Genomic DNA, 14,467 nt, shown 5'->3' on the forward strand with positions numbered 1-14,467 from the left:
ATTACCCATGTTGTTAGATGGTTTTGATACCACAGCTGCTTTTCCTTCATTCAGGTTAGCACATTTTATACTGTTTCCTAAAGTTATTTCAGAGACTGGGAAACTTAATGAAGAATCCTATTTTGAGAGATTTAGTAAATTAGCAAACTTCACAGAATATCTTACAGGGAGAATGAGTTTCCAAATCCCCTGGCATGAAAACACAATATCAACAGTGCAGTAGCTGCCATTTAGCTAAACCTACAAATATCCATAATTTGCACTTTTTGCTGTCCACTGGGATGACATGTATGACAAAATGCTTGAAGGAGCACACCGATTTAGGAGCAAACACAAATATAAATACAGAAATCACTGATGAGATGTTGCATCCAAATTCTAAGCAATAAAGCAAAACAGCTTACAAAAGTTGTTACCTCTAGTGGAACTGTTTAGTGGGCATAATCCAAATACTTACGACAATATTATGATGGTATGACTTTCTATCCAACTATCAGATATTCTTTACCATGAACTTTACAGTGTTCTCAGGGTGACGGATAAAGAATATAGCAGATGCCATAGTAAACTTAAAATACAGTAATAGGCAAAGATTTTAGTGGCACCACCTGTATATACAGCATAGTTGTTGGAACCTTCTGGAACAAAGCAATGTTACAGTATGCCTTGGTTAAGGCTTGTTGCTGGTTTAAAAAGGTAGATTTTTCTTTAGGGAGATTGTCCAGCAGTATTGGTTTCACATCTCTTCAGTGGAAGGTCTCTTTATTGATCCACATCAGACTGCGCGTTTCGTTTGGTTTGCATTCGTACTCAATACTGCCGAAACTGTTTCCCCATTGGCAATGATCCCGTTTGTGGTAGTTGTAGAATTTGACTTGCCAGACTGTTTCAAAAACGCCAATGTCGTTAAACTGTGAGGAAGAGGGAATATCAGTGTTAGTGAGCTGATTATTTTATTGGTTTCTCCCTCTTAATGAGAAACAACACTGTTAAACAACACTGTTAAACTGCAGGATGTAAACCAGCTGATATAAGGGTTACTGTTCCGCAAGTCAATAAATCAAAGATCTGTAAAGCCTGCTCTAGCAGTCATAAAGTCTTTTGTGCCCAGGCACACACAAAACATGAAGGACCAGATTCTCCATGTACTGTCCTCTTGCACTGGTATCTGGGAAAGGCAAGGGAGTAAAAATGTTCAAGTTCTCATATGGGTAAAATGTTACCAACAGCAAGAATCAAAGCTGTAATCCTTTGTAAGATGCCACAGCAGTAGTTGGCATGATGGTCTCAAAGTGGTTTGTATATGCATATCACGGAGCAGCGATCTGTACTGATGCTGGCCATCACTTCACCTCTGTACCATACCTAGAGGCTGCAGTTACGACTGGGAAGATTCCTTCTTTTGCTCAATCGGAAATCTTTAATGTCTGTATTTCCTAACCTTGTGTCTGCAGTGTCTTGACTGAGACATGCTGGTAAAAGACCACTTACTCCTTCTCTGGGATTCTTTTCTGCATTTTACACAAAACTTCAGCAGCAGAAGTTCTCCTTTGTGCATTTCTGTAACTGCTAGTCGCACTGTGATAGTGCAGCTTTTCAAACTTAGGTATGAGTAATAGAGGCTAGAAAGGAGATGATCAGCACGTTAGCAGATAAGTAATACAGTGAAGGGATGTGAGACACTGACTGCAGGTTGTCTGATTGCATGTGTAGCTTTCAAGTGAATGAGGCTATGGCTATACTAAGTTCTATAAAATAAAATCTCTCACTTTTTGAAGCCATTGCTAGATACCCTTGCAGTATCAGAAAAACCCTGTGAATGAAGCTTACAAGGATAGATCATGACTTCAGTTATGATGATGTAAAATTTGAGTTCCTGTGCCTTGAGACCTTGTGGAGAGTCCAAAGTGTGGGGATGAAGCCTATATGCATTGTTGTTGGCCCAGTAGTATGGTTTGTTGATTGTGTTATGTTGTTAGAAGATTTTAGTGGATTCAGCGCTACTGAACAACACTCTGTTCTTCAACATTTTTTCCTTTTAAATATTTCCATCGCTCGCTTCAATGACAGCTCCTTCACTTGACTATTTTCCATTCTCATCATGTGCCTGGGAGCTGACCTTTGATCATCTGCTTATTATAATTACACTTGCAAAGTCAGTGTGAAAGCCCTTCTACACAGCGACTCAGGGAGTTGCAAGCAGAGCTTTCTGTATCTGTTTTTTTTTCCAGAAGGACGTACATTTTTATTTTTTAATTCAAGATGTGGTTTGTAAGCTGCTGCTGTGCAATGGACATTGCTTTAAGCCTTGCCACAGCCCACTGTGGTAACTTAAATTTAGCCTTGACAACAGCAGGAGTTGCTGCGTGCTGTCAGTGGAAGGTTTTTATTTGGCTCCAGTTGCAAGCGTTACCTTAAAGGAGTAGGCTGAAATATTTCTGCCACTTCCTTTGACAAAGAGAATCAGATATATAGGCTATCTTATCTCTCCCAGCAACTAAAACCTTAATTAAGGATTATTTTTTTAATTAATCATCTCTGATAATAATCCCGATACACTCATAATGTAAGACAGTAGAGGTTAAGCACACTGGATGTTACCGTGCACAATCCACACAGAGAAATTGTCAGAGGAGCATCAGCCACCCTCAGTCTGGAAACTGAGGAAGAAGAGGCATTTCTAATAGCATTTGTAGAAGGGGATATGATACAAGAGCAGCATTTCATTTCATTGATGTATGGAGGATCTGAATCCAACAAGACAAGAAAACAAATTCTGTCTTCCTCCAATGACCCAGTTTGCTGAGCTGCTCTGAGTAGTTTGGCTGCTGTGGATTCCAGGAGAAGGAAAGAATTTATTGCAGAGCTTTTCTACTGCCATGTGCCTACCCCCCAGTCCAGTACTTAGCAGATGCAGCAGCTCTGTGGCATAATGCACATTCTGCATCCTCAGAGCTCCCCTGAATTCCTGTGGCTCCTGCAGCTGGATCCTGGCTTCTCCACTGGGCCTGTATACAGGCTTCCCAGGAAGGAGAGATGGCTCTGCTCTTTGTAGGTCAGGCTTAGAAGCCTATTTCCCTGTCTGCTGTTCTCTATCATCCACTGCTACAGGCATGAATAGGGATTTAATCATTCCCTCTGAATTTGCATGCTAGGATGATTCGATGGCTATTTATTGTGGGAATGGAGGTCTGGCTTCTTTATTCAATCTTAATCTAGTCTAACCAAGAATAAAATGAGATCCAAAGTGAGGTTTCTAACTTAGTTTACAGCATTTGCAGTTCAGCAGTTTCTGGATAGTGTGCATACCTGAGCATTCAGGTAACAAATGCATCCTCAGATTCTGGAGCTCAGAAATGGGATTACTGTTTCACCTGTCACAGCCATAGTTTATACATGTAAGACATCTACCAGCCAGTTAGAGTAGGAGCACAAAGAATTGTTTAAAGTTTTAAAGCAGATGGGAAGTAAATTCTTATGGACTTCCTGGATTTATGCATTAAATTGGCAATATCAGACCGATTTTTAACTGCAGGAGTGACATCACAGTCTATTTCTAATGTGAGTTCAGATTTTATGCCTTAAATAGTGCCCTTATCTTCGCAGGAGGCATCAGGATCCTGCCTGTTCTAGAAAAGGAAGTGGAGGCAGAAGTTCCTCATAGTAGAAGGAAATGGGAAAATTTAAAGCTGTGTACTGTAAGCCCAGTTTTGAAGATTCAGGAAGTTGGTATTAGAAGCAGTTTTCAGGCCGAGGTGTCTGAGGCTGTTCTCTAAATCTGTTACGGCTCTGTATAGCTAAGCAGCTAAATGATGAGTTAAACATCTAAAGCCCTGTTGAATTCCCTGTATTTGATACTTAAAAGTATCAACTGTGGACATCTAAGCCTGCATTGAAGAACTGATCTATCAAGATCAAATCCTAAAAGGGCTTGAGGACCTACTTGCAAATCCTGTTATTTTCACGGTTAGCATCTCAGGATTTGATTTGTAAAAGCCACTGTTTGGACAAATATTGTGGCTACTCATTCTAATGCTGCAACAAACCAGCTTGGAGCTTGTATCTGAAAATCAGACCCTCTTTGCGTTTCTTGGGATGACTTCATTTGTGACTTGACTTGGTTTTCTCCGTATGAAAAGTTAACCTTCCAGATTTACAGCGTTCACATCAGTGCTATGCTTGAGGGTACCATCCGTGTGGCTACCAAAATAGAGATGCCCTAGTCAAAGCAGCTGGTGGTTTTTAGTCAGAGCAGCTGATGGGTTTTTGGGAGCAATGTCCTTTCACCTCCTGGTATAAGGACATTGTGAAATACAACTGCAATACTCAACAGTGGCATCCAGCAGCCTTGTTCGGCTGATTGAGAAGTCGTACTGGGTGTTTGGTTTTCCTGGGTGTTAAAAGGAGGTGACTATAGAAAAGCGATTAACATGGACAAATGCTTCATGGTAGTCTTATTAACCTAAGATGATGAAGTGGTAACTGTTAATGTGATATGGGTCTCCAAAATTAAGTTACACATGCTGTAATTATTAGAAGCTCCAAATGGAGATGTTACAGTTCTTATTCAGAAGGGGATTGCCATGCTAAATGATGATTCCAGAAAAAAAATAGTGAAGATCAAGATGAAATATTGAGTGCAGTGAGCAAATGTAAGAAAAAGCCAAAATCCGATGGGCTTGGCATGATCCTAAACTTGTACAAATTGGAACAGACCCTTGAAAGAGCTTCAGATGAAGATGGCTTACTGCCTCATTTCCCCTTTTTGGTACAGGAGGGATAGAGTAAACAGCAGGAATGCCTCTCAACTGTAATAAGCAGAGGGGAAAAAAAACACCAAACCAAAGCCAAAACAAATCTCCTGCTGCACCCCAAACGCTACTCAAAAAGTGCTATGGAGGTTTTTCCAGTCTTCTGTCAGCTCTGCTGCCTTACAGGCTTGAGCCTTTGTCATCTCACTTTGGGGCCATGGCATGTGCTGATTCTGGCCCTTGGAGCTTCTCTAAGGTTGGGGTGAGGAGCCACTTGAGTAAGAACTTAGGTTTGCAGGTGCAGAGATAAGGTGATAATGGAAGTATATGGGGAAAGAAAGTGAGAAGACAGGCTTGGAGGCAGGGGGTGGTGTTCTCACCCATGCTTTCAGCCTCTGGCAGGCCCTGAGGCATCCTACAGATGACAGGTGAAGGGGAGAGTAGTCATCCCTTGTGCTTGGGGCATAGTCTGCTCAAAAAAAACTGGCAGTGCTGGCAGGCAAAAGGAGGTTCCCTGCATGCCGAGGGCTTGGGATTGGATTCCTAGCCAGAGACCTTGGTGGGAGTGGCCTGAAGTCTGTAATATGTCCTGCAGAAGAGGCAAGAAGTTCAGCTCGTGTTTCTTTCTGCTGCAACACCCCAAAGGGCTTTGCAGGTCTCTAGAAATCGCCCTCCTACTTCCTGGCCTTTGTTGCTCTCTTGGCTTCCCCTTGGGAAGGAGGGCTTGTATTTTCCAGCTATGCTCTGGCTGATGCAAAGCAAAGAGGAGGGCAGCAGCTGTGATCAGACTTTGCTCTGGAATATTTCACCTCCCCACCTCTCCCTGGGAGTCAACCCTCTGCTGCCCTCCCTTGTCTTCCCATGCCAGGCTCCCACTGTGTGGAGAACCTCATACCTGCATGTTGACCTGGATGGGTTGTCTCTCCCCGCTCTTGGTGTGGGGCACCCCTTCTGTGTCGTAGATTCCTATGTAAGAGGCCACCTGTGCATCCCTCGATTTCTCCTCCAGCGGGACATTGACGCCCCCGATGCCCATTGTCCTGGAAAGAAACGAGATCCAGCCTTTCAGCAGCCCTGCATGCCCCTTCCCTGGCAGCTCAGAGACAGTGTACGGGCTTGCAGCCTGGCAGCCTCTGTGCTGAGGGATGCTTCGGGGATTTTAGCAGACCTGCAGGTGCTGCTGACTCACTGGGGCTCCTGAAAAATGCCAGGGCTCTGCAGTCAGCCAGGGAAAGTGTAGAAAGGAAAGGGAGGAGGGATCTGATTACGAGTAGATGGGGAGAGGTTAGTCCAAATCTCTTCGCCAGGGCTGCCCCTCCACCCAGAGCTGGTTCCTCATCTGCGTCCTCACTGGTCCCACTCTCTGGTGCTGCAGCGAGGCTTGGGCATGATGCATCCCTGACATGCCAGAGGCCTCTTCCCTCTGCCTCTAGGGCAAACCGCGGGGAAGGAGGGAGAAAAGGAGCTGGGCTTGAAAGAGCTCCGGGAGAGGGAGGGGAGGGAGAGGGAAGGAAGCGACTCCCAAACCCGGCCTCTCTCCCGAGCCAGCCGGGCAAAGCACCGGGAACAGCTGGCCAGGGACCTAGAAATGGGGCCACCAAAGCGAAAGGGCGGGGAGGGAGAAATCACGGAAACCCCGTGCTGTCAGCCTGCCAGGAAAAAACATTAAACCTCTAAAAATAAAGCAGCGGGGAAGGAGGGAGGGCGGGGGAGCCGCCCCGAGCAGGGAGGCTGCGCTTACGTGGCCTGGACGGTGCCGGGCCGGAGGGCCACCTCGATCTTGTACTTGGCCCCGGTCAGCAGCTTGATGGTGCGGTTCTGGCCGAAGCGCTGCCCGTCCACCTTGAAATACACCGCCCCGTCGTTGGGCTGGATTTTGAGGGAGACGCTGATTCGGACGAGGCCGGGGATGTCGCCCATGGCTCGTCGTCGCGGGGGCTGCGGGCTCTGCGCTCGTCTCGCCCCCTCCGCGGAAGGCGGCTGGCCGGGAGACGAGAGCGCGGCTGCGAGGGAGAGGAAGAGGAGGAGGGAGGAGGAAGAGGAGGGGCCGACGGATCCCAACCAGCCCAGCCCTTCCCAAAAGCGGCGGATGATATATTCGGTGTTTTTTTTTCCCTCCCCCTAATCGCGGCGCAGCATCTGGGCGGTGGATGCCTCCGCCCCCCCCGCCCCATCTCCCGGATTGGGGGACGTTTGCAGCCGCTCAGATTGCAGCCGGTTTCCAGGGAATTAATCCGTCCCCGATTACCGCAGTTTTAATCCCGCCGTTAGTCCCGGAGGGAGCGCGGGGGGCCCGGGCCGGGCGGGCCCCGCCCCGCCGCCGCCGTTCAGCACCACGGGCGCGGACAGCGGCGCGGGCAGCGCGCGCCCCGCGGGGCTCCGCCGCCGGCGGGCAGCGCGCGGGGATCCCGCCGGATCCCCCCGTGATCCCGCACCGCCAGGAGCCGGCTCCCGCGGGCCGAGCGAGCCCTCTGCGGTGGGCTGAAGCGTCTGCGTAGCGGCACGGAGGAGCCGGAGGTGCCCGAGAGGGAGGGGAGGGCAGAGAGCTTGTGCCTCTTCTCCCTGAGCAGGGAAAGGTTTTTGTGAGCCACCGTGCCCAGACCGAGAGTCAGGTTCTTGCGCCCTGAAGTTGACTGCCGACGTCATTATTTGGTTCGGGTTTTCTACTGGGATTTTTATTGACTTATAGCAATCTTATTTTAATAGAAAAAAAAAAAAAAAAACCCAACAACAAACACACCACTGTAATTGCAATATCAGATCAAATCTCGTTTCGTCAGGTCTGATACTACTCTTTACCTGTGGCTGGTACCGTTTCTTCAAGGAGAAAGATCTTTGAAACTGGAAGTTGCACCATAGTTCCAAGTCTCCGCAGGTCTCATTCCTATCTGACAGTTAGAGGTTGCTTTTAACCCAGGAGCAGAAGATTTGTGCATCCTTTCCATTACTTGTGTTTGTTTACTGTTAGAACAGCAGTATTTTTATGGCTGACACAGGACTTGGGCCACAAATATATTTTTTTATTTGATTGGACATTATGACAGGGTTGATGATTTTGTTACGACAATTTCACAGCTAGCTCACCTACACGTTGTACTGGACCTGACCTTTTCTTTGTTTTTCTAGAGATGGGATGTGCACGTGGTGGTAAGATGTAGTACTGCTAAGTCAAATGGAAGATACAGCATTACCCAGCTGCATTTCTTTGTGCATGCAAGTTAATTAGTGAATTAATTTTATTGTGAAATTAAGCAAAATAATACATTCTGCTGAAAACTTAACCTGTGGAAAAAAAAAACCAAACCTGTTTTATTTACCTTGGTTAGGTATCCAGCTAAGAATGGGCTTCATAATGTGTCCAGCCAGCAAGTTTTCAACAAAGATAAGGGCAGGGCATGATCCTTGCCTCTCGGAACTGTGTACATGATGAGTTTTGTAAGTAGCATCCTTCTTCCAATAGCAGTCACTGACAGCAGGGACTCTCCTATAGGGAAGTTGTTACACAGTGCGGTCATTGCTTCTCCCACTGAACAGTAAAGAGAGAAAAAAACGCTGTTAAAAAACCCGAACAGTTTCCTGTGTTTGATGAAGTAGCAGCGTTATCAACATCAATGTATGGGAAGGATCTTTTGGGCTCTTGAGTCACCCAAGTTTCTTATATTGTCAAAGGGTACCTAATCAAAGAGTAGTTGCATCTAATAAAGTAGTAAGTTGCAGGAGCTACTTATCTGCAGTGAGGGCCAACTTTTCATCATGAATCATACACTGAACTCAACTTGTTGCAAAGATCTTTGCTGACTTTAAAGATCCTCGAAAGGAGACACCAAAAGTGGTTCAAATGAATCCTTCCAACCCTTGTCTAGGTCAACAATGAATGGTCTTGAAAATGTCTTGGAAGTTATCAGGCAATCAAGTGGTATGTACAGGTTTTCAGATGAGGATGCAGCTGCTATATATGGACACGTATCTTGTAACAGTATGGCTCTGTTACCAGTAAAACTGCTAGCAGCTGGGGAGAAAATTCATCTCCACAAAGCAGATAAACAGGCACTCCTTTATTCCAGCGCTGGGGGGCACGGGGGATAGCTCCGTCCAAGCGTGTCCACCTTAGCATCAAAATCCATAGGTTTTTATACACTTATTTTGTTGAGTCATTGTTACATAAGTTCTTTTACATAAAATTGCCTAAAATTTGACCTTTAAAGTGATTGGTTTTACTAGCTATAATACCTTATCAATAATCTTATTCTATAACAATCGTTCTACTTAATTTTACTAATTAGAATCCTTGATACTCAAATTAAGATGGGAAGGCGCAAGGGAGTTTCCAAGCAGCATAACTGGTGTCCGTGACAGTCTCCTTAACTTCTTAAAACAAAGCATAGAAAAATGCCGTAGCTGGGTGATGAGGTATCCGTGGTTCCTTGGGTTAAAACAATACATAGAAAGATCCAGTAATTTCCTAGGGAAGTCTCTAGTTACTCATTAGACTTAACAATCCTAACTTATACGTTTTACTTTTCAGTTTTCTATCTAACTTTTCTACTTGATTAAATCTTGATTATTTTGTCAAAGTTTTGTAACAGCTCCACAAAAGACGACCACATGTGCGTTTCTCCCTGTCTTTTTTGCTCATTGCAAGAGAATTCTCATTTTCATTATATTCTGCTGAAACTGCTGCACTTTGTGGGTTGTTGAAAGTTTTTCTTGCGGCATTTCCCGCTTCTGTAAGTTTAAATGTAATTCAGTACAAAATCTCAGAGGCCTTACACATGGGGAATCTGATAGTATCACTTAAAGTGGTGTGTGAAGAATAATGGCCATTGCCAGGGATCAGTTTTACTCACCTCACAGGCCAGACATATCATGTTGCAGTAAATTGTGTGTAGCTGAAGACATTGATTGCAATTAGTTTCCCAAGTACATGAGAGGTCAGATCTATAACGAGTTTTTTTTCCCCTTATTATTTCTGCCTGAATGATCATCTTTGTCTGGACACAGCTCGGGCTGTGACTTTATTCCAGACCATTATGGCAAAAAGCAGCAAACATGAGGGAGAACTAAAAAAGCATCATATTATGGCTCATGTGTGCATAGGCTGGGTAACTGTTTTACCATGTGAAAGTGAAACATGGCGAGAGTAGAACATTTATGATGAGGCAGTTTTGAATGTGGGCATTGCCTTGCTTTTTATCAATCTGATAACTTTGCATGCTGTTAGTGTGTTTACTTATCTGATCCTACCAGATGTTCTTTATCAGTGTATATCAGGGGAGGCATTGCCTGTGCTAAGTCTTTCTGGGAGGTTAGTTTTGTCACTGCGCACCTTAATGGATCTGACCAGCCTCACCTGGGGCCTTCAGCCACACCTCTGCCCATGGACCCTATTTCAGCTCAGCCCTAGGCTTTCAGTCTCTTCCTGAGTTATGCTGAAGAGCGCTGGTCTCCAGTTCTGCCACAGACATAGCCAGCTATGGATGCTCTTGGTCCTGATCTGCAGACTGACTGCCTAGCTTGACCTCAGCACATCCCCGTGGAGGTGCCTGATGCTATGGGCTGCTCCCTCACAGAGGGTGGTGGGATGTGCCTTGGCTAGAGAAACCTCTGCTCTTCCAGTCCCCATGGGGATTTTCTATGGGTTGCAGCCCCCAGGCTGCTGCAGTTACCTGATATTAATTGCTTGATATTCTGTGGGGAGCAAAATACCTGCAGGAAGAAGGAGGCAGTGTGGTTTTGCCAGGAGCACAGAGCAAGTGTGCTGACTTTTACAAGATTCAAAGCTAAATAGATCATCATAGACTTCGGACCAGGTCTAGTTTCTCCTAAGCTGCAGCAGTAATTTCCTTCCAGGAGCAGAGAGATAAATTTGTGTCTATTTCTCCATTCTCTACACATACATTTGAGGGGTGGGGGTTAGAATCTTTAATGTCTTTGTAAAGTGCAAAACAGCTTGTTTTGTTTTGTTTTGTTTTTTCCAGTCCTTCAAATTTACCTTTTGTTCCCCTGGCATCTGAGGCTTCCCAGCCTATTGTCTGGAGTCAGTAAGGTACATTAAGCGAATTCCCTTCCCTTGGGGCAGGAACATTGCAGCACCTCCCTGTGCCCTGGCAAACCCCTTAGTGCTTTTGCGGGGAGTGGTGAGGTCCCTCAAGTGAGCTGCAGCCAGCACGCTCAGCTGTTCTTGTCCTTCTTTTTCTTCCCAGAACTGGGAATGTCTTCTCACACTGCAGCTTCATCCTCCAAGACCTCTCTCGTGTGCCTAGGCCTTCCCCCCTGCGGCTACATCGCCTGCACGTTTCACTGGTGGGGAACTACTGCAGGGGAGAGGTAAGTACTTCAAGGTGAGGTTGGATGCATCCAATGAAAAGTCAGAGCTTATACACAGACAAGCCCCAGCCTATGCTTTGTGCTGGTCCAATTTGTCTGGAAAACATTCTAGAGAAGTCCATTTGGTCTTTTGGCTGCATCCACTTAATATGATCACTCTCTGCATGATGTCAACTGCATAAGCTTTTCAGTGTTGCCATTTGTGCAGGCCTTCCCACTTAATGCACTAATCCTGCTGCGTAGCTCCACAATAATTAAGTATATGAAACGTGCCTTGAGGTCAGAACAAGGTGGTTCTTTTGTGACAGCCAACCCACAGCATGTAGATTCCAAGGTGACATGGACAATACTTGTAATAGTCTTTTCATGCTCGCCCCTCTCCGATTACTTTCTTAACACAGTGCTAAATTTGGAAATGTTCCAATTTTGGGGTTTCTCTTCAAGGAGTGGATGCAAAGCCAGTCTCTCATTCGCTAAAAATAGCCATATGTGTGATTCTGTATGGAGTGAATTGTGCTGAGACTTGCACCTGCCAGCTCTCGATTTAATACTGTAATTCTTTTGACACCTCTGCCTCCGCACAGAAGCGAGAAAGGGTTTTACTGAACTGTAAGCCAGACTGAGTCTTTATCCCCTTTGCCAAACCACTTGTGTATATTATTTTTCCAGTGTAGACAATCATTTTGAGCATGTAGCATTTGACTTAATTTCCCCTGGAAAGGCAGCTTAATTTGCTGGAGAGGTGCATGTTTACAGAGAACTCGTGCTCTGTTGCAGATGGAGTGGGCTTATGGCATTTACAGCAAACATGTTTGAAGAACAGCTATGCAAGGGCTAGTAGAGAGAGCAGTGAAGCTGATGTAACAAGCTGAGAAATCGCCTGTCTTCCTTCCATCTGACACATTTATTTGCAAAGATATGGCTCTGATTTTCGGTGTAATCGCCCAAGATCCCTTGCTTAGATAAATGTGATCAATCAATTTTTTTTTTTTTTTTTTTTTTTTTAATGCTTGCAGGAGTGGACCCTGAAGTAGCAGAAAAAACGCAGAATTTTCTGAGGAAATACAGCAGCAAGATCTCCTGGGCAAGAACAGATCACTCACCAGTAAAGTGAGCTAAGATATTCAGCTCTGTTGCAGATTGAGCTATCGTGACAAATGTTGTTAATCCAGCATCATACACTTTGACCTACTTTGGACAAAAATGGGGAGAACAAGGTAAGTTATAGCAAGTTTCCACAATGCAGGTTACTGTCTCTTTCTGCCAGACAAAGCTCTATCCTTCCCTCTGGAGAGCTAGAAGAAATACAGCTCTTCCTCTCTCTTATGCCCAGTGCTGCTCTTTAGGAATGGCTGCACAGAGATGACATCCATCAGCAGTCCAGGCTGTCCCTCACTTCTGCCATGGCTGCTGTATGGTTAAGGACCATTTTGTTTCACATGAATAATTTGGCTGATCAGCACGTTTCTTCCCGGGGGAAGATGAAGTGCTTTTTCCCCTGTGGTGATGTGTGATAAATGAAACCAAGCCTCACAGTTAAAAGAAAAGGATTGTTCCAGACACATAAGGTAGAAAGGCAAAAGGAATAGCTGAACTTTGAAGATGAGATAGAAGCAATATAGAGAATAGAAGCGTTGTAAAAGTCATTGCTTCCAGCTAGTATTGGATGGAGGTGATTTTATGCTTTGATACTGAGTTGCTTGAGTAGCTAATGGTAAATTCTGGAGTCACTGGCTTGGTGCCGTGATGTCTAGAGTTGGCATTTCACACCTCCAGGGGCTTTTCATGCAGGTAAATGAGAAACTGAGCTTTTGCAAAATTGTGGACTCAGCATCCTTTTTTGTTCACATTAAACCACTTTTTAGTGTAAGGTCATATAGGTGCTCTATTGAAGAGGATCTGTCCCTGGACATTTGATATCATCAATTTATTGTGCAGGGCCATGTCATCCTGACTCAACACAAACACTGAACCAGCAGGAGCAAGCAAGCAGGAAAACCTGTGGAAAGGCTGCCTGCAGGGAGAAAAATGCTGGCAGATTCTTTTGTCTTTGTTCTTCATAAGCCCTTCCAGCTGGGGAACAGGTTTCCTTTCCTCAGGCCTGAAGGGCAGCAAGGTAGAGACAGAAGGAAGAGCTAACTGTGAGCCAGTTCTTGGTCTCTAATGCTCTCCCCAGGCTCTCTAGCATTATGGCCTTAAGGAGGCTAGTAGAGGGGTAGTTTGGCTTCCAGTCATGCAATGAAAGGTACTTAATTTGAATTGTTGTTGTCTCTGACCTGTATTTTTGGGTTATCCAATCAAAGCAAAAAAAAAGTATACCTTTTCGCAAAGATGGAACCTCTGGAATGAAAGGGAAGAGAAGGAAGCAATTTGCCTGCTTAAAGTGAAAGGAATTACTGACCAAAAAAGACATTATAGAGGAGGAGTCTACAAGCTCCTGAGTCCATCAAACATCATTTTAAGGCTTATAGGAAATGAAGGGAGACTTCACAGAAATATAATTCAGAAATTCAGTTAGGTCAACTCAACTGTGGAATGGATCTTCAATTCATTCTCGGTTCTGGGACTGGTAGGCAGATTCTTTAGTGTAAATGTGACGCAAAGCTTTCTCATCACTTTTTAGTGATGAATTTTAACTTTAGCTAGGTTTCCAAAGAGCATGAAGCTTTTATTAGCTATGCGTGAGTTTCTGTCTCTCTGACAATTTTAGGATCTGTTGGCTGATGTCAAGTATACTTGACAGCCAGAGAATTGGAAAGCATGTATCACATCTTTGATTTGCAAACTGCCTAATGGATGATTGCCTTGGTCAGCAACTAGGGCCTTAAATAGCAATCCGATCCTCACAATAGTGTGATTTAAGGAACAACATACTGAGACTCTCTAGGTTCAAGAAACTAAATCCAAACAATATAAAATACATAAAAGTATCACAAAAATGTATGCTTTGGACAGAATGCACTGAAAAGTGTATAGCCTGAGATTGCTGGTACACACAGGTGCTCAGCTTGAAGACGAGACTGGAGGGATCATGAAAGCAGAAGCTAGTTGAGAAAGGTCTGGAAAGGAAAATCTTAATTCTGTCAGCGAGGAGAAATATTCAGCAGTTGGAATATTGAAGCTGTAATGTAGATAACCAAGGAAGGAGTGAAATCTCATCTGTGGGAGAACCACTAAATGGGCATCAGTGAGGAATGGCTAGAGAAAGGCTCTGAGGGCTCTTCTTCTGATCCTCTATCACAGATCTTGTCAGACTTCTGTGTACTTCTCAGTAAAGGCTGAGACAAACGGAGTCTCAAATGGAGAGCAGGAATTTCTGCCTGCAGAAAAAGTCCCTGTTTGGGGATCTTTACAAGTGACAGAGGTGACAGATGGAGTAACCCTGGCCT

At 44.8% G+C, this 14,467-nt stretch overlaps 1 protein-coding gene across 1 annotated transcript; it reads right to left on the minus strand.

Moving 5' to 3' along the window:
* Positions 1 to 746: 746 nt before the first annotated feature.
* On the minus strand, positions 747 to 6,671 carry CNRIP1 (cannabinoid receptor interacting protein 1). Its single transcript, XM_086631097.1, has 3 exons — positions 6,493 to 6,671; positions 5,647 to 5,791; positions 747 to 911 (listed from the first exon to the last, which is right to left on the minus strand). Exons 1-3 carry the CDS (start codon positions 6,669 to 6,671, stop codon positions 747 to 749), a joined length of 489 nt encoding a protein of 162 aa, XP_086487223.1.
* Positions 6,672 to 14,467: the final 7,796 nt, after the last annotated feature.

This window comes from Tauraco erythrolophus, chromosome 2 (genome assembly GCF_009769465.1).
Source record: "Tauraco erythrolophus isolate bTauEry1 chromosome 2, bTauEry1.pri, whole genome shotgun sequence".
NCBI lineage: Eukaryota > Metazoa > Chordata > Aves > Musophagiformes > Musophagidae > Tauraco > Tauraco erythrolophus.

Excerpts from the sequence above, each read along its gene's own strand:
- CNRIP1 (XM_086631097.1), bottom strand. The coding sequence starts at position 6,671 with ATGGGCGACATCCCCGGCCTCGTCCGAATCAGCGTCTCCCTCAAAATC. Across the intron at positions 5,792-6,492 it reads CCCGGCACCGTCCAGGCCAC|GACAATGGGCATCGGGGGCG; the intron begins GTAAGCGCAGCC and ends GTTTCTTTCCAG. Across the intron at positions 912-5,646 it reads CCATCCAGGTCAACATGCAG|TTTAACGACATTGGCGTTTT; the intron begins GTATGAGGTTCT and ends TCTTCCTCACAG.